Here is a 19,447-nt window from a genome sequence, read left to right as displayed (position 1 = left end):
ATAACCCAATATATTGTAGAAACCAAACTGGTTTCATGGGCATGTGACTTGCTCTTAGAAAGCTCTACGCTTGCTTAATGCTCTGTTTTCCCTGCCTTGAAATTTTTAATAAATTTTGAACAAAGGGCCCCACATTTTCATTTTGCACTGGACCCCACAAATTATGTAAACAGTCCTGTATAGAACAATTTTAAATATTAAGGCTTTTTATAATAGGTGTTTATTACTTAACTCCTGGATTAATCCAATGATTATCAGAGGTCTGCTATTAATCAAAACTAACTTCTTTATAAAAAGTGAGTGAACAAGGCATGGTTATTCATAAGCATGGTAAATACACAATATGCAAATATCCAGGTATGTGAATGGACTTTGCCACCTAAATATCCATCAAAACAATATAGGTTAAATGTTATGGTATATACATACAATATCAACTAGTGCTTAGACACATGAGTATAAATCCTGGTTGAACCTTAGAATTACTTCAAGAGATATTAAAATAATCATTTAGAGCCCCTACTTCTGAGATGCTAATTAATTGCTCTAGGTGTGTTTGGAGCACTGATGTTTTTTGGTTTTTGTTTTTAAGTTCCCCAAGTGAATCTAATATGCAAACAGGACTGAGAACCATTGATGTCATCCTTAAAAAGAAGTAAGTGGTTGTAAATCTATTAGCATATATATATGTATGTATAACATATATATAGTCTATTAGCATATACATATTTAGTTAAGTTTTTAAGGTTATAAGGCATTTATAAAGCATACAACTCCATTTGTGTAAAATATTTTTAATATACAGTACAGGTTCTGGAAGGGTAAACAGTAAACTGGAAGGAATAGGTATGGGGTGGAGGTGAGACTCCTGAAGACTTAACTTTCACATTTCTGTACTTGAATTTTTACACCAGAATGCAGATTTTTTTAAAAAGAGAGAAAACAATATTTTTTAAATCAGCAAAAGCTTTGTTTTTATTTTAATTAAAGATATTTAGTTAAGTCTGATTTATATCATCCAGCTATTTGTAACATCCAGCTGTTTATAACATGAATACTCACAACTTGTAATAGACTTCAAAATTTTGGTCAGCTTACACTTTAGTATAGAAAACTTTGTCACAAGCATTGTCTCCTTTGAGTAAGTTGAAGTCTTCCCATTGTACAGATAAGAAAACAAAGAGTTAAGCCCCTAGACTCTGCTCTTAAGAGCATTGAGACTCAAATCCACATCTGATTCCAATTTGAATACTCTTTTTACTACTATACTACACCACCTTCTTGATTGCGTACTCTACACAGCATTGCTGCAGACAAGGGTCACTATACGCGAAGGAAACATTAATAGGGGATTATAACCTTCCAGGCACATTCAAAGTAGGAATAATTATTGTTTAATAACTTCAAGAGATATCTCCTGTGTCTATTCGTGTTCACTTACTGAAGGTAGAGGGCTTAAACGCTTGCCTTGATCTTTTGGTTTCCTGGAATGAAGGAATGTCAAAGATAAATTTAGTTCTGCCTTTGCATATATTCTTAATATTTAAGAAGCTTGGAATTACAACATTCTAATTGTGATATATTTCATATCCTTCATCCAATCAGCAAATGCTGTATGTTTTTACTTTCAATGAGTCCTAAATTCGACCTCTTCACCCCTCCTCCTCTGCCACTTTGGTCCAGGCCACCCTTTTCTCTCATCTGGTTTATTATAACAGCTTCCTACCTGTCCTCCTAGGCTCTGCTTCCACTCTTTCCTCCCTACAATCTAGTCTCCATCCAGTAATCAAGTGAGGTTTTTTAAGGATAAGTGAGATCAAGGCATTTGTCTCCCTATATCACTCAATAAAAACCAAAGTCCTTACAAGTATGATCTGCTTTATCTGTTTGCCTGCCATTTCTCTGACCTTGTCTCCTATCACTCTACCTCTGGCTCACTCTGTTCCATCCACACCAGCCTCTTTTGCTGTGCCTCAAACATATCAGATGCACTCCCATTTCAAGCCCTTTACATCTGCAGTTCCCTACGCCCAGAACACTCTTCCAGATATCTGCACGATGCTCTCTTCATTCAGATTTCTGGTTAACTGCCCGCTTCTCATTGAGGCCTTAACTATCCCATATAAAACAGCACCTCCTTCACTCTGCCCCCTTACCCATGCTTTAGTTTTCTTTACAGCACCCCTGATATATATTTTAAATGTACATTTTAAATATAGGCACATATATTTATTTTGTCTTCCATCATTAAGAGGGAAACTCCCCAAGAACAGGGACTTTGTTCTTTTTACTGCTGGATTGGCAGGGAATAGAACAGGACCTAAAGTGTAAGAGCAATCATGTGTGAATGAATCTATCTTCCCTTTACATTTTTAAGCATTTTTTGCTTCTACCTTCTATAAGGGTAGAGGGGAAATTATTTTTCCTCCCCAACACTACTGTTATAATCCCACGCAGGCTTTTAAGCAATGATGGTTTTTGTATGTGAATATACTTTCCTTGTTGCAAAGGCTAAACAAATGTTAATCATTACTACAAGTGATTGTTATATGGGTCACTGTCTCTAACACGCAAGCACATCACAAAATGAATCCCACCAGGGTCCTCTCTGTGTAGAGGAAGCAATTTGGGATGAGTAAGGAGAGAGGTTTGAGAGAGTGGAAGGTTTTGCTTAGGAGTTCTGAATTGGAACTCATATTGTAAACGTAATTAAACCTGTTTTACAGTCTTACACACCTCCTCACCCTACCCATCTCACACCCACAGCAAAAACACATTTTACATTTTCAAGAGATAGACTTATTTCAAACAAATACTTTTTTTTTGATAAATCAAACTTTAAGGGTGACTCTATGATCCTCCCCTTCTCTTCCATTATTGAGTAAATAAATGAAAGATTAAGCTAAATTGTCAGTTTTCCCCGCAATACGGGAAGGGTATTTTTCCTCTCCATAATCATGACCCTAATACGTTTTGACCCAGGTGATCATTTTCACAAATTGATGAGCCTGCTTACTAGAATAAAATACCTTTTTCTTTTCATTTTACAGACCAGTCTTATCACATACATCCAGTTCAGAGGATGCTAATATAAACCTTGCCCACCTCTCTTAGCCCATCTTTCTTACTCAGACAGTTTCCAAGCAGCTCTCTGATGGAGACAGAATCTTCAGTTTCCAGGATAAATTGTGCCACAGCCTGCCCTCCTGGTACATGGTCCCTCACGGGCTCACTTTTGACACTGTCCAGGACAACTCCCCTGATGTCTTTAGGCTTTCCTGGTACACCAAAGATGATAAAGAGGCCCAGACAATCCTCTCCTATCAAGTTACAGAATTCTTCCAGCTTATCAAATCTGCTTCTCTTCTGGGAAGATTCTTCTGCCCTGGATTCTGGATTGGAGAGGTCACCATGCTCAGATTCCACAGGATGGAGAGAAGACATCTGCAGAGTCTGGACGGCCAACTGAAGCCTGATGTGCTTATTGGATCCCCAAAAGGTCCAAATCCAGTCTGCCCCAAATAATGAGGCCTGGTGCTTGGTCATCTTGGTGGTGGTGAGACGCCCAGTAACTCCCTTTTCTTGGCAGAAGGTGACGAAGTGAATTAAGAAGATTTCATTTAAAGTGTTTGGAGCTGGGCAGAGATTGCTCAGAGGGTCTGCAAAGCCAAGGTACTCCTGCACTTTCCGAGCTGCGTAGATCATAGCTCCACTGACAGCCTCACAGACGCTAAGAACTTCTTCGCTGTCCTTCAGAGCCAATTGTTGTGATGGTTTTTGCCCCATTTTCTCTGCATCCAATCAATACTGCTTCCCAATCTCAAACATGTGAACCTCATTCAGAAGGACTTCTTTCTCAGAGTAAGTCTTGCAGTGAAGTCACATCTGTTAACGCAGTCGTGGTTTTCTAGCTCTACAGCTTACTTGGGTGGCTAAGCATATATGTGGACAGCTAAACAAACAGGTCTCCCTGTTTGCCAACGGGGTGTGCTGTATTCATATAGATTCCTGCAGGTTTATTAAGTTAGAGATAGTACCTTTCACAAAAAACATCTGTTCTTCTCCAGTTGTAGTCACTCTACTTTCAATATTTGGTGATCTCTTCCAAGATATGTTTCCTCTTTTCAAATGTGAGTTCAATTAAAAAGAGTATTTAATTCTTTAAAGAGCATACACTTTCTACGACTTCTTCAAATTTGCAGGCAAATCACCTCTCTTTTTTTCCCCCCAAGTTCCTCTCTACCATGATTCTTCATCCCCCCAGTGCAGCTGCCCATATTTCCTTTCATACAACAGTTTCTCAAACAAAGCCCTCAAATTTCTATCCCTTGATATATTCTATAACCCTGACTCAAACACATTTACAGAAGTTTGTGAATTGTAAAGATTTAGTGTTCCTGTCCTCTTTATCAGAAATAAAGCCTACTGGTTATTCTGAACAAAGGAAAATAAAGTAAATAATAAAAATATGAGACAATTATCAATTGACTTTATTTCTTTTCATGTGGTAATACCAACAGTGTATAATATTTTGTAAATAAAATATATTTCATCAAAAAATTTTTAACCTTATCACATATCATCAGTTATGTTACATTGTCCTGAATAAAGAATATTTGGCATCTCTAACAGTCTCCTGGTGTTTTTAACCAGTTTTGAATAACAAATTATTTTTTAAATGGTGACATATATCCACATTAAAATAAAACACAAACACAGTAAGAGTCCAATACAATTACCAAATAATGAATGGTCAGGAGCAAAAGGTTATTATTAGGATCAAATTATTTTAGTTATGAGTAAACAGTAATTCAGTACTACAGGTTCCTTGACGAAAAGCTTGGTAACTTGCTAATAACTTGCAAGATCATACCACTGACATTCAAATCCAGTTCAAAAGCAAGTCCACTGGCATATATTGAACTGCCCACCCCTATGCCAATTTGTGAAAAACCATCTTTACCACAGTTGGCTATCATGAGTAATGATGTAATACCAAATCAACAAAGAATATTTTTTCTAATACCCCTAAAAAATAATAAACACAGTTTTTGCTGCAGCTTTCTATTTTCTTTAAAAAGAATATTTGGGCCCTGTGCTACAGGAATACATAAACTACATTTTATCATTACAATATAGCCATTATAAAACTAATTTGGCAGCCTCAGTTGCTGAACTCTGATGGAGACAAAATGTTCAGAGAAATATTTCGCTTTTTAAAAAGATTCCACTCATTAATGGCCTGAGAAATGTACAATTAACCTCATTAGTCAGACGGTTAGTATTTTGATGTAATGATATATTTAGCAAAGAGAAGAATAAGAAACTTAATACTGTAAAGGTTTTCATTTGGGTTTGGTTTCTTCAAAAGTTATTTCTACAAATTTGGGGGCAGCTTGTGAACGCATTCAAATTGATAGTATGTAAAATGTCCCTTGAGTTCTTCCTTATGAGTTAAAAGAATCCAAATTAAGGTTGAAATTCTTAAAAAAACTAATCAAAAATTTTGTGATATGTCATCAAAGAAGGGTTATTTCGTATATACTAATTTAGTCTGAATGATGAACATCTTTAATATTCAGTTGTGGAGAAAGAGCATCTTGACTTCTCCAAGAACCAGCTGATATATGAAAATTTTGATCACTGTATTTTTTTCAATGTGATCTTTTTACCATCCTTCTTCTGTCACAAAATAAACGTTCTATTTTCTATGTACTAAATATATACAGATATTTAGAAAAATATATAAAAACAGGACAGTAAGAGGCAAGTGTTGGTGTGGCTGGCATTTAGTGGGTACACAGAATGCTTAAAGAGATTCCACATATTGATTTTGAAAGCATATCATGTTCTGCTTTAGTGGCTGCCGTGCTGTCACACCAAGGTGGCAGAATCACCCACATACGGGTTACTGCTTCCCAAATCTTCCGTACTGTGAATGTAAATGGAAACACTATGGTAAAGTACTCAAAATAAATGCAACACTTTAAATATAATATATCACAGATTTTTACATTAAATAGAAGAAAAACAATTATACTCTCATTCACCAGTGTCTCACTTTCCGTAGCAACTTTAGAATAGGCATATATTCCCCTGCTTTCCATTTCCACTTCTAAATGAGCAAAAGTTGGAACAATAAACAATATACAATCTATTGCTTGTTGTATGTACTGTGTGTTTGAGAAAGAAAGCGGAAAGGGACCAACGGCTCCTCATGCTCATCCCGGTGCTACGGTCAAACGTTTGAGTCTTCATCTGTAATGCTGGCACTGGGGGAACGGGCAGCAAAATCTTTAAACATGTCATCTTCCTTTAACATGTGCTGGAAAACAAGGAGATGGGAGTCACACACACTGAGAGCCAAGAGCTCAAAGCTACACATTCTCCACTATCCATTCAGTCCCTCAGGGTTATTTTCAAAGATATTTTTAGAATAAGATTGCAGATTCATTTTACAAACTTACTGTTAGGTTGTTGATGCCTTCAGAGAACGCACCTATCTGCCTCACTGTCCCTTCTGAATCTTCCATCTGCAAAGAACATAGCATAATGTGACATACTCATTTGCACAATTTCAAGCAAAGCGCAGCAAAATGAACAAAAGAGAAGAAATAATGCAAGTTGTACTGAAAGGGATAGGAGAAACAGAACACTTCTGATGATAACCTCCTCCCACTACTGCAATTGGATGTTAAAAATTAGAAGAAGCCCTTCATTGACACATCTAGCCTGATGCTCTGATCTTGACATTAGCACCAAAGAATGTTTGAATAAAGGGCAATATTCAGTCCCATGACTTCATACTGAAAAAGCTAAGTAGCAGGAGTTGTCCATTCCTGAGTTGTTTTAAAACCTAGTTTTTCTCAATACAGAGACGGTATAACATTGGTAAGCGGCACAGACTTTGACAAGTTGGAATCCCAGTTCTCCTATCTTAGGGAAGGTACTTAATCTCTCGGTGCCTCAGTCTCCTTCTCTCTAAAATTAGGGTACCAATGCTCCCTATGTTTTAGGATTGCTATGAACGTTAATGTATGGTAAGTGCTTAGCATAGAGCCTGGGATGTAGTAAGCAACCTGTAAGTCCATCATTACTCTACTATTACTAGCGTTATCTTTATTTTTAGGCATTTTAAGAAAACGTCTTTGATTAGTAGAGCCAGTGCACAGTTTCCCTTTAGTGTTTCAATGCTGGAAGAACTGTAAAGCCGCTGTACAGTGTTGCATTCACCTGCTCTAACCGATCCAAATCATCTTCGTCATATAGGTGCATGTCCAAACCAGGTTTAAATCCTTTCTTAGATGTACTTCCTGATGCCTGTCCCAATTCCATTGGACAAACATATTCTTCCCCATCCTCTTGTTTCTTCTTTCTCAGATTCCCAAAATTACCAAAGGTAAGTTTCTTTGGCTTTAACAGAAAAAAAAAGAAAAACATCCAGGGATTTGATAAAATTCGTATGACAAAGAACTAATAACACGTGTAATTTAATTATTCACTTCATCGTATAGAGAAAAGCAACTGAATGACTCAATTTGTATAACAAAAGCAGAGATATCCTAGGCATACAATTGATGCATCCAAATATGATAAATAATCCTTGTCATTAATCTCAGAAGATTACACTTCTCCTGATTCACACTATTAGGGTTGGTGCAAAAGTAATTGCGGTTTTTGCAATTGTTTTTTAACCTTTTAAACCGCAATTACTTTTGCAGCAACCTAATAGCTGGGTAGTCACAGTGATAAAAGCAAAATATGCCAAGAGGCTTAGTTTTGATTAAACAGAACTTAATGCAATGGGATTTCTCAGGGCTAAATCCAATTTTGCAAGGTTTTCCAATCTAAGACCAGCAAAAGAAAAAGGTCCTTACTGTATTTTCTTTTTGGGTGAGGCTACGGTATCTTGTATGCCTGTTATGCTTCCAAGTGACTGCTAAAAGAATCTCTGTCTTTTGGAGAAAAAAATGTCCAGTGAAACTTAGAAGACAATCTCCATCTTAGTCACTGGGTAGTCCCTGAGACTATTGGTTAAGAAGATGATGATCAGGCTGATGCTGAGAATTTATATAGAACAGAATCTCTCAGAGGCACATCTTTTAAGGGATAAAGGTGGTTGAAGAGAAAGTTCCAGGCAGGTAGGGGGGTAAAGAAACAAAACAAGAAAACTTGGTACATATTTGTGAAGGAGTGGATAAACCGTATTTCCACATTAAAGTTGGTTGAAATAACACTCAGAAGAGTTAACACAGGAATGATTTAAAAGAAGAAAAACTAGTGTTAATTTGGTACGATCTATGGATCCAGGCAAACTAGGCATATCCATTCTCTGCTGGTCTACCTTGTATGTTGTTTAAGTATCTTTTTCCAAACTGAAATGTTGGTTAATTATAAGCCTGACAAGCTGAATCTGTATAAGGAGAAATGCAACTCTTATACTTGATTTATCCATAGGAAAAACAGGACAACTGCAATCAATATTTGGGTCCAAGTTACCGGCTCTCTGCATTGGCAATGTATCGATTATAGAAGCCAACATCATGCTTTTTATTATTGGTAACTCTAGGAAATAAATGATTTGAGCAAAGATTCCCCCAGAAGGAAACCTTCAGAATACATTTTCTTGATTCCTTTTAAAGATGCATAGACTTTCAACTCATCCACAAAACGTAGTAAATCCCAGAAAATAGGCTAGCCAGGTTAACAGTCAAAACTGAGCCTTTACTTCAGTTTTTACTTTAATCAATTATTAAATGGTACAGGCTTGAACCAACCTTCACTTTGGCAGTGGCTGTTAGAAGGACATAATCTGGTAACTCCATGGCATCACGTTTCTGGTGTTGGGCCTCAGCACCAATCAGAAGGTTGAAATGAGTGGCCAAATGTCTTCGCAACAGGGTCTTACTTGGTGGGATGTTCAATAACTGAGCCATTGTTTCTACATTAAAACGAGGTTCTAGAACCTACAAGAAAAATTAAGATTGTTTAAGGTACCGTGTATCATACATGGCTGCACCATGCTTTTATAATTGGCAAAGCTCCTTTCATGTCGTTATTGCCAACGACCTTCTCAACAGCCCTGGGAGATACACAAAGTATGGACTTTGATATTTAATTTATATATCTTTTCTTTCTTTTGCCTGAGCTAGTGAAAGGGAGAGCTGGTCCTGACATCCAAGCATTACAAAGTCAGGGCTTCCACCTCTCTGAAGTGTTGCATTTGGGATGCCTTTGGAAGCCGACCTCTGTGCAAGATCTGTGTGCAAAAATACAGGGCATCTTTGTAGAAATTTTAAAACATGATCATCTGAGAGTCAGCAGCCAGATGTTATCTAACATAAAAGAGGACAATGAAAGAGAAATGGGTTTAAACCCAATCTGGAGTTATATGACATAAAGAAATAAATAACAAGGGAAAAAATACTCTAAGTAAAGATTCACTAGAAATGGTGTCGGAGGGTTGGGTTAGATAACTTTAGGATTACAACAAGTAAACTGATAATACCCTACTCATTAGACTAAAGGAGACAAAATGATGATAAGTCCATTTTAAATTAAAACAGAATTTTACCATGAGCCCACCGTGGACACCACTGCCTCTGAGATTGGGGGCATATTCTGCTAAGTCCACAGAGCGCAGCCATTCCATGACGCGATGATTGGTCCATTGCTGAACTTCTGATGGGGTGATGCTATTCTATGGGAACAAAGAACAGCCAAGAGCTTCAGTCGTTAACTATGGGACCTCAAATATTAACCCTGTGTGTTCTGTCTAAAAAGTCTACCCCACAGAGCAGTTACTCCATATCCCACTAAACATTTAGAAAAAGGGTAAAAAGGTGTTTTTAAATTTGAATTCCCTTTAATAAAGTTTGTCACAAAGGTGCAAGCGTTTTTACACACTCTTAAAGCAGTACTTTAGGAAATGAAGTCTTTATAATGATATTTAACTCTCTGGCTTAAGCAGACAACAAAATAAAATATACTTAAGGAGGAAGCGTAATTAAGAAACAACCTTTGGCTCCAGTCACACAGGTAGAACCATCTTGGGGGAAATGGAAGGAATATAAGAAAACAAAGCCTAGGAAGTAAATGAGGCTGGATTTGAGGCTCTAAGGGAACCAGAAGCCCGCCCTGCAGGTTCCAAGAAGAAATGGGTCTTAGTCTAAGCACACGCGGACAGTCCCACGCATGGAAACGTGCATGCTTTGTAACCCTCAACCTCAGACGCTACCTCATCAGATGGTCGCCTCCGTAGACAGTTTGGTTCAAAGTTATTGATCCTCAGCACCTGGATGGCCCTTTTGATACTGAGATGATGCAGCACACTCACAACCTTCAAAGACAGTAAGTCATCCTGCAGAAAAGAACAAAAAGTGGAGCTTCTTGAGCACAAGGACCTCCTCAAGAACATCTCAGAAAATGCTAGTCGAAGCAGAAGAGCCCCCTCTACCAGCAGGCCTGAGGGCTTATCAGTGTTTTCAAAGCTTCTATTTAGTCCTTTTCATTCAGACACTCTGAGATAGGACTATGGGACCCCATGGCTCTGAAAAACACAGCTTGCAAAGCACTTGCTGGGTCCCTACAAAAAGTGATCTGCTTTCATAAAGCAGACAGCTAAGAGCAAGTGGTGTTTACTGATGACCGAGGGTTGCTTTTCTGAACTAAGACACATCACAGGAGAAAACCCGAAGAGTGGCCCCATTATACTATTCCCCTCCCCAGCCTCAAGAAATCCCTAGTTCTAGATTATTATGCTTTACCTAGCAGACATTGTGAAAATATTTGGAAAAACTATGTCAACCAATGCAAAGGTCTTGGTGAGATTTCAGTGTAAAGAAATGCAGAAGTTGTGAGTATTAACATATCCCCAATCAATTCCTTCAAGGAGTAACTTTTACCAGTATATGATTATTGGGCACATTTCAAACACACCAAACACACCCAAATTATTTTAGAAGAAGCTGATTTGGGGTGCAGTGTCAAGATAAGCACCAGTCTATTTCCAAACACACCCAGAAAATACATAAGGAAAACATTCATTTTGGGCACACCTTACTGATAACACATTTCTTGTGGAGAAAAAAATTAGTCTAGTTTACAAATATTTTTAAATAAAAATACTAGGCAATCAGTTTAAATCCTTAAAGGCTACTAACTGAGCAAAAATTATTTCCTGAATTAACTTCTTAAAGGCAGTGCCTAAGATTGAGACATCCATTCAAAACATTTCCATATGGGCTATTTTCAATTAACTAAAGCCTAACAGATTTTTTAAAAATCTAAATGCATGATATTAATAACATAAACAAAATGTTAATTATTTTAGCTTAAGGGATTTTAAAAGTAGGGGCTATTTGCTTTTTTAATCAAAACACTTTTTTTAGATGTTTAAAAATCTTTTATTTTTAATTAATTTTAGATTTATAGAAGAGTTGCCAATAAGAGTACAGTTACATATACTCTTCTTCACCCAACTTTTCTTAACTTTAACATCTTATATAACTATGATATATTCATCAAAAGAAATTAATACGACAATGATAAAATTAAACTATAGACTTTACTTAGATTTCACCTGTTTTGCCATGAACGTCCTTTTTCTGTTTCAGGATCCAATCCAGGTACCACATTAAAAGAGACGTTTTGTGACCTAAGACTTGTAGGGTCAAATTTTCTAAAGTAATTTACTCTTTTATTGCCATGCAAGTTATATGAGTACATATGCTTTATATGATTTTAAGCCTCCATTTGCTCACATTTCCACGGGAACATACTTATACCTAGATAGGTAGGCAAATATTTACTGAATTTGCTCCAGGCAAAGCTGTGAGCTATTATGAGCAGGGATCTGGAAATAACCTTAAGTTCAAACGCTCTATGACTTTCTACTACTTTCTAACTGTGGAAACTTGGTCAAGTTACTCAATTTCTTGATTCCTTGCTTCCTCATCTAAAAACTGGGGATAATAAGAGTGCTAACTCAAGGATTACTAAGACTCAAGTATTAATATGAGCAAAGTACTCAAAAGAGAGCCTGACACACAGTAAATGTGCAACATACCACATGGTAGTGTTATTACACGCAGGTTTACATGATATGCCCACCAAGGTATGAACTTTGGTTCAATGACGGAAGAGAAAACAAATCCCATGAGTTGAACTCTAAATATCTTTGATACTGAAAAATTCCTATTGAAGTTAGCTGTTTCAACTTTCAACTTATTTAATGGAGATACTTGTGGTAGTTAAGTCCAGAGCCTAGTTCACAAAAGGCCATTTATATCAAACTATCTGAGGTAGAACATCAATAGTACTTGGAATCTAAAACATGTTCTCCTGGAATCCATCTCTCCTCACTGTTATAAAGTAGAGGAAATTCCTTCTACCCACTGGACGAAAGACTAGACATATGAAACAAAAATGAAGGAATAGGAGTGAAAGTCTACCTTTTCCTACTACTTCTTTACCCCCGTGATTCCTGCCCTAGGAGAACTGGGCTGAAGAGAGAAGGGTGAGAGGGTTTCAGGCAACAGTTCTCAAAAGTGGAAGGAAAAGGGACAAGTCTCTATGGACGTCAGGTCAGAAAGGGAGCCTTTTCTGAGTGGTCACTGTATACAGGAATATATAACTTAGAAACTGCCAGGGCTTCCAAACGCCATACTCTATTTTTTTAAACATCTTTCTAAGATATAATTCACATTCCACAAAATTCACCTATTCAAAGTGTATGTTTCAATGTCTACATTACTAAATACAGATAAAATCAACTTTTTGAATAGGTTAAATTAGGTTTCATGTAGTTTAAACCAGGGTTTCAAATTTTCCCAAGTCTGTTGTAACCACCAACTCCTACAACTTCAACTTAACAGGAAATATTCCTGCCCCTCTCTTCAAGTTAAATACCTTCAAAATCTGGTGGAATCATTGTAAAAAAACTGTATTTTGGTTACTCTGTTTCTGTGGTTTTTCAGAGAAAAACAATTTTACTCCCCAAACCCCAAAAGTGAATCACTTACAACAGTCATGTAATGGAGCATTCGACCATCTACCCGTCCTTCATCAAACTGGGTCTTGTATTGGGGGAGACCAATGTCATCCAACCATCCTAAAGGAGAGAAGTCTGTGTTGTTAACGAACCACACAACACCTGTTCTTGTGATTTAAAAAAAAAAAAATGCAGAAATATTTATTTACTTGCTTAGTTACGAATTTAAGAATTTAAAACCTCTTACTAGTGACCCAGTTGAAATCCAGCTTTCCGTGATTGGTTTCTTCCTCAGATCCCAGAGCTTGCAGTGCCAGCTGGAGTTTCTTTCGGTGAAGTGAGTGCTTGATTCCAAGCTCCTGAAATAATAAACAGAAACACTGGCTTTACCATTCTGTCAACATGGGCTGGATGCCACTGGCAAAGGACGCAGATTCCTTCAAAATGAAGCGAGCATGAAAGAGCCAACAATTACATTAAATCAGAATACTAACTCAGGCTAGGAAGATGCTGCTGAACAAAAGGCCCTAGAAAGCCAAGACCCCTGAAGGTAGTTTAGTGCTGTGTTAGATAGATATTCACTAGTATGTTCCTTCATAAGCGAGATTGGAACTGTAGGACGCGTAATAAGAATTCTACTCTTACTTTGTACAAAATATTAAACAATTGGGAAGAAATGTTCAATAATGGAACATGAAACGTAGGGAGCTTTTTTTTTCTTTTGCAAAGCGAAGTTGAATTGCATATATTACATTGAGGAGAGGGGCTAATGATAAAACCACAAAATGATTTTGAGAAATTTGAGCTTAAGGTTTATTATTATGGCTTGGATTATTTTTCATTAAAATGCCCAGTAGCTTAAGTATTCCAATAAAGAAGGACCTTCCTTTTTAATCCATGAGATAAAATAAATGTGAGGCAGGAAACTGAGACTTTTTCAGGAGTACTTACTGGCTCTACCCACCCGCTTTTCCGGAATAGAAAACAATAGCTCCACCCATTCCCCTGTTCCGGAGTAGAACATTTATAATTCTCTCTCTCTCTCTCTCTCTCTCTCTCTCTCTCTCTCTCTCTCGCTCTCGCTCTCTCAGTGTCCATTGTGTAAACAAAGCAGAGAAACAGTCACCTTCTCCAGATCTTGTTGAGAAGCCTGCAAAAGCGTTTGGCCAGATGCAATCCAGTGCTTGCCAGGATTCAGGTAGGACCCCAAGCCTTGTTCCACAAGCCAATTGCAAACCTGCTCCTTGGTCCATTTGGCAAATGGCATATCCAAGTCACTATAGGAAGATGAACAATTGCATGAAAAACAATTCAAAACCAAAACTGTGGCTTATCATCAAGGTTGAACAACTGTATATTCAATAGCTATGGAATTCCCTGGTGATACACATTTGAACGTGAAAAGCTTAATTATCAGTACATATTTGGAAGAGGAAGTGGCACTGAAGTTGAAAGTGACCTTGTAAGACAAGTCTTCATTTCAAATGAAACCACAAAAGATTCATGATGATTTAGCAAAAACATGTTCTATAGAAGAAGACCAAGTTGTCAAGTCACTGTACCAATTTCAACCAATGTTGTTGAAATACTGAATTCCCAAACAGAAAACACTAGGTCAGATTGAAAGAAACTCAAGTCAAACTTGGATTAACTTTAGCAGAATTATCATTTGTCTCCACATCGTAATCAATGAGAAGAGGGCAATATGCCATCACCAAGTATAACCAAAGCAAATGCAAATTTCTGGTGTTTGCTTTTTTTTTTTGACTTTGACATACAAATAGTATTCCTGTTTGAAAAGAAACAAAAAACTGCTGATAAACAAGACTTGTTTTCTTTTTAATCAGCACAAGGAGGTGTACAAGAGAACATATGGCAAATGAGACACTTCACTATTTGAAGAAGGCCAAAGAGAGTTTCCTCGTTGATGAAACTTGTGCCCAGGGATCAACATGGGAGGGACCATGTTTAAAACGTTTGTAGCGCATTATCTTTTAGAAGATTTAGTACCAATGATTTGTGCTGCATGTTTGCCAACCCCACCCTTTTTATGCTTAGTGGGTCAGTGCAGTAGTTCCACACCAGCCTTGAACTGTGATAAGGGTGTAGGAGAATTTCTTAGATTCTTCATGGAGAAAACATCACATAGTCCTGAAAAATTGAAGAATTCTGATATGATTTAGGTCTTTTAAGTCTTTCACGGACTCCATTAGTCACTAATATTTATTGAACAGTTGTTATTTGCCAGATACTTAACACATATTACCTCATTTAAACTTCACAACCCCCTTTTGGGTTAGGTACTAACTATTACTATGAGAACAGAAGCACAGAGCATGAGAATAGTTGCTCATGGTGGCCCAGCTTGTAGGAAATCAGAAATCAGACCCAAGCAGTCTGCCTCTAGAACCTACTCTTAAACACTACCCTAATGTCATCTCCGCCAAGCTATGCTTTAGAGTAAGTACTTAGAATTACTATCCATGAAAATTTAAGTCAAAGAGTTATTCTAGTACAGATGCTGCTGACACTTTGGTTCTGGCTCCTCACCTAGCTCTATAGCCCACATCTTCTGTACAGTTGTTCACCCACCACTGCCAAATTATACCACTCTTTCAGTAGGCATGGCAGTAAGGAATGGCTGAGCTGGCACAGGAACAATACTAACATTGCAGGTGCTCACGAGGCCCTGATGCGTGGGTAGAGATGCAAAAGTCTGTTACTTTGGCTTGTTCTTACCTATTAGATTGTCCCAAATCTCGAGACCAACCCAGTCGGGGCCCAGCAGTTGCCCTTGTCCCTCCTCTTTTAAATTCAGTTTCAGACATGTCATCGGGGTTAAAGGTAGTCGACTGACTTCTCCTAAGTCTGAACAGAAGATACAACACACATTGCCTTGTATTAGACCCGAGGAGACCTTAGACTTTAAAGTTAATCAGAACATTTTTAATTGGTGCATAAACTCGAGCTACTCCTCTTGGTGTGTCATTAGAATAGACACTTGGATTTAAACTTTGAGACCCAATGAGCTAATGAATCCCAAATCACAATCTTCCTCCCATAAGAGGAACATGAAAGCTTTAGAATTCCATACCGATTTTCAGCCAATTTTCCACTTATGCCTACATTTGAACACCATATAAGACAAAGCCCATTCAACTTGTTAACGCTGTTACTTACTTTCCAAAGAGTTTCATGATGCCTCTGGATTTCTTTTTGGAATCTGGAGATGGTGGAGACATCTGGAAGGGACTGTTCCCCTGTGAATCTTTTGGCCGAGAAGAAACACCAGCCAGATCTAGGTGCTCAGCTGTCTCCTTTTCTGTTTCAGCTATTCCAAGAACAGAATACGAACTTGATGAATTTTAATATGTGAAACGAACATGATCAGATGTTAACCTTCTTGGCTTTAGCAACTGGTAATTCTTCTGTTGGTCTACAAATCAGTGATTTACAAAGAGCACCCTGCAAATATTAAAAATGTAACAACAATGGATGTTCTCCTCTATAGTCTATTGTGAATACAGTTAACTTAGGAATTACAACCCCTTGGTAGGATTGCCATATTCTTTCCTTGAGTGTTTTGAAATTATAATGAAATTATTTTCAATCTGGCTGTACCATTTTCTGTTGTTGACTTCTTCCTACATCCCTCAAAACCACCACCGCCTTTAGCTTCTTGTCATAACAGTCTTCTACATGTATGATCTAATGGTTCCTTCCTGTTGTGGCATCCGACCTCTCTTTTCCCTCCATTCTGCTCCACTCCAAGACTCTGATCTAAGTTCCCTCTGCAAGATCTCTTGACAAGGTCACCCACTCTACACTTAGCAATAAATGATGGCTTCACTCATTGGCAAGCAGTTGGCATCAAAATCTCTAGGCCTAATCTTTCTCCCCAGCCTCGGTATTTGAATGCTGTACCTATTCCCAATTTGGAGTTCCAAGGACATTATGGATTCGGCGACTCTGTCCAATTTCCTGAGAGTCTTCTCTTAAGTTTTCTTATTTAATATTTCATTAATATTAGTATTCTCCCTGTACTCCAGTTCAAATGCTTTGTCATTTTCTTTTCATTCCTTCCACACCTTTGGCATTTACCTCAAATCAGTTATCAAATTCTAGCAATTCTTTATTCAAGAAGTTTATTCTTGTTTATAACCTGTTATGTTCTAGCCACTGCGAGAAGAATGAACTGGATCTGAGTAAATTTTTCTTTTACTATAAAATTAGTGTCTGTTGATTTTTGCCTTTAAAAAATAACATCCAAATCTACTACTCCCAGACCTCCAAGCATTAACTATTTTAGTTCTTTGAGCTGTTCCTGAATGGATGATCCCACACTAGCAAACACAAGAGCTACTGTTTCTTCAATGTGAGGTTTTACACTTTTATAGAGGAAAGTAAAAGCTGTGCAAAAATCACAGAAACAGTGTCTTAGCAAGATATAAAGGGTGCAGAGGCTGACTTTTCTATGAAGCAGAGCTATGGTTACAGGTTATAGTAAGCAGCATTTGCCTCTTAGCATTTTCAATACATTTCATCCAAGAAAGATGCCAAATCATTTGCAAATAGTTGTTTAACTAGATCAGTTTATTTTATCCATCCAGTGTTCATTCTAGACATTTAAGGCTACAAAGAGAAAGAAGTGTCACCTTTGATGATCCATGTGAATAGATATGTGAATATCCATACAAGATAACAGAACCTATGGGGAAAACCCAAAGGAAGCTTTCCATTCAAACCCTATAGCCATAATGGGTATGGGTATCCCTGACATGTTGCCTAATCCACTCTCATTTTAAAAGCATCTCATTTTTATTTTGAGGATTTTTTTCCTCCTGTACTCTGCCCTTTAAAGAGAAAAACTGAGATTTCCCCTCCTTAAATCACTTTGGGGGTAATTTCTCAAATAACACATAAAATTACCTCTGCCTTCACTAAATGTTACCTCCATCTTCAAAGCAATAAATATCAGAAGAATGTTACCCTAAAAGAAGTAGGTATAAAAAGTCATTTTCACTGTTTTCCACAGACCTCTCTATTTGGCTAAAAATATTTCTTTTTGGAGGCTGGGGAAAATGTAAACGTGGAGAAAGAACTGCGAGGACCTGGGAATTAGTGTGAGAGGAACTGTGCTTCAAGGGTGAAAGAGCTGGAAGGCACAATGACAGGACACTCCTGCGCTGTGCTCAGAGGGAAACTGTGCACTGTCAGATCCCCTCAGGGCTACTTGCAAGGTGTCACTAGCATTGGTTAAAAACAGCTTTACGCTTGGAAGCAAAGGCTCTACAGGGAGTCTTTTTTGAGCAGAAGGTGGAGAGAACACTCTGGAGCAGAGAACTACATTTTTTGATTGCTGCCAGCTCGCTTTCTAGAGATCACAGATGCCAAGAGCAGGGATTAGCTCGAGTTTGCAGCACAGCGCTGGCACAGGCTGGCATGCAGGGGTACGATACCTAAGGTGGGTGCACTGGCACTTCGTTTACGATCTTCAGATATCCCAACAACGCACACAATCACACGCAGCCCAATGGAGAGAACACAGGGGAACGACACAATGAAACACAGATCAGACTCCCTCCCAAAATACACAGTGAGAGGGAAGGCAAGCAGCGTACTGAGCTTCCGGCAGGACACACAGTACATTAGCAGTGTCCATATGGGGTTCATGTGTCCACTTGAGAAAGACATGGGAAGCTGTTTACAATGAAGTCAGAGAGAATCATGGTTTTCAGTCTTTCCTCTAAGCTTACAGCCCAGAACTGAGAGCCAGGTGAGCGTTATACAGAGCTATCTTCACACCATGGACTTACATCCACAGAAGCAGTCTTTGCTAACTTTCTAGCCAAGTCATTCACCTTCATTGCTGGGAAAGAGAAATGTATAAATAGATGAATATGAGAAGGGAAGAGATCGAGGTTTTCCCCGCACTGAAAGAATTAAGGCAAAGGCATTTTGGCTACGCGTACCCAAGTTTGGTGCACTTGCAGTCCTCTTGTTACTTTTTATTTTAAAAAAGCCACGACCAAAGGAAGATCTGGCTTTCCGAGTGCCAAAGGGGTTGTCATCCATGGAGGCATCATGTCCTGGAACTTTGGGAGGGAGGCTCTGAAATGGGCTTTCTCCTGGAGCTTTGTCCTGAGAGAGAAGCAAAAGTAATTGAAACAAAGCACTAACACACACAATTATTAGTACCTGCCAGGAGCAATACTAAATATGCTACATACGTGATTTTATTTAAAAGAATAACTAACAAATTGGTTATGAATATCAAATGCCACATGAGAAGTTTAAAAAGTCAATTCTGAAAGCTACTTGAGAAACAACAACAAAACCATGTTTGTCACTAACCTATAATCCATGTGCTTAGGGTGTTAAATATTAGGATAAATACAGAAACTCTCATCCCTTCTAAAAACTGGAGATAAAAAACTAGAATAGCAGTAGACTTCT

At 37.9% G+C, this 19,447-nt stretch overlaps 2 protein-coding genes across 31 annotated transcripts in view; both read right to left on the bottom strand.

The window, feature by feature from the left end:
- Window positions 1–787: 787 nt before the first annotated feature.
- Window positions 788–4,470, bottom strand: REP15 (RAB15 effector protein). The gene has a single exon (XM_081061325.1). The coding sequence runs from the start codon at window positions 3,784–3,786 to the stop codon at window positions 3,076–3,078; it is 711 nt and encodes a 236-aa protein (XP_080917451.1). The 5' UTR covers window positions 3,787–4,470; the 3' UTR covers window positions 788–3,075.
- Window positions 4,470–19,447, bottom strand: part of PPFIBP1 (PPFIA binding protein 1) — a 172,868-nt gene continuing 157,890 nt past the window's right edge. For 18 of the 30 annotated variants that reach the window (XM_081061319.1, XM_081061322.1, XM_081061296.1 and 15 more), the window contains 12 exons: window positions 18,964–19,132; window positions 16,172–16,322; window positions 15,731–15,859; window positions 14,118–14,268; window positions 13,239–13,350; window positions 13,023–13,111; window positions 10,238–10,360; window positions 9,575–9,700; window positions 8,778–8,966; window positions 7,234–7,413; window positions 6,468–6,533; window positions 4,470–6,325 (listed from right to left, as the gene is read on the bottom strand). In XM_081061319.1, coding sequence (XP_080917445.1) covers window positions 6,239–6,325; window positions 6,468–6,533; window positions 7,234–7,413; window positions 8,778–8,966; window positions 9,575–9,700; window positions 10,238–10,360; window positions 13,023–13,111; window positions 13,239–13,350; window positions 14,118–14,268; window positions 15,731–15,859; window positions 16,172–16,322; window positions 18,964–19,132 — 1,572 coding nt within the window. In that variant the 3' untranslated portion in view covers window positions 4,470–6,238. Of the gene's footprint in view, window positions 6,326–6,467; window positions 6,534–7,233; window positions 7,414–8,777; window positions 8,967–9,574; window positions 9,701–10,237; window positions 10,361–13,022; window positions 13,112–13,238; window positions 13,351–14,117; window positions 14,269–15,730; window positions 15,860–16,171; window positions 16,323–18,450; window positions 18,484–18,963; window positions 19,133–19,447 lie in introns of all 30 variants that reach the window. The other 12 variants (XM_081061304.1, XM_081061295.1, XM_081061317.1 and 9 more) reach the window with 1 other exon arrangement.

Source organism: Rhinolophus hipposideros, assembly GCF_964194185.1.
Source record: "Rhinolophus hipposideros genome assembly, chromosome: 9".
Lineage (NCBI taxonomy): Eukaryota > Metazoa > Chordata > Mammalia > Chiroptera > Rhinolophidae > Rhinolophus > Rhinolophus hipposideros.
Note: the sequence above shows the minus strand (reverse complement) of the source record. Positions and strands in the feature narration are given on the sequence as shown.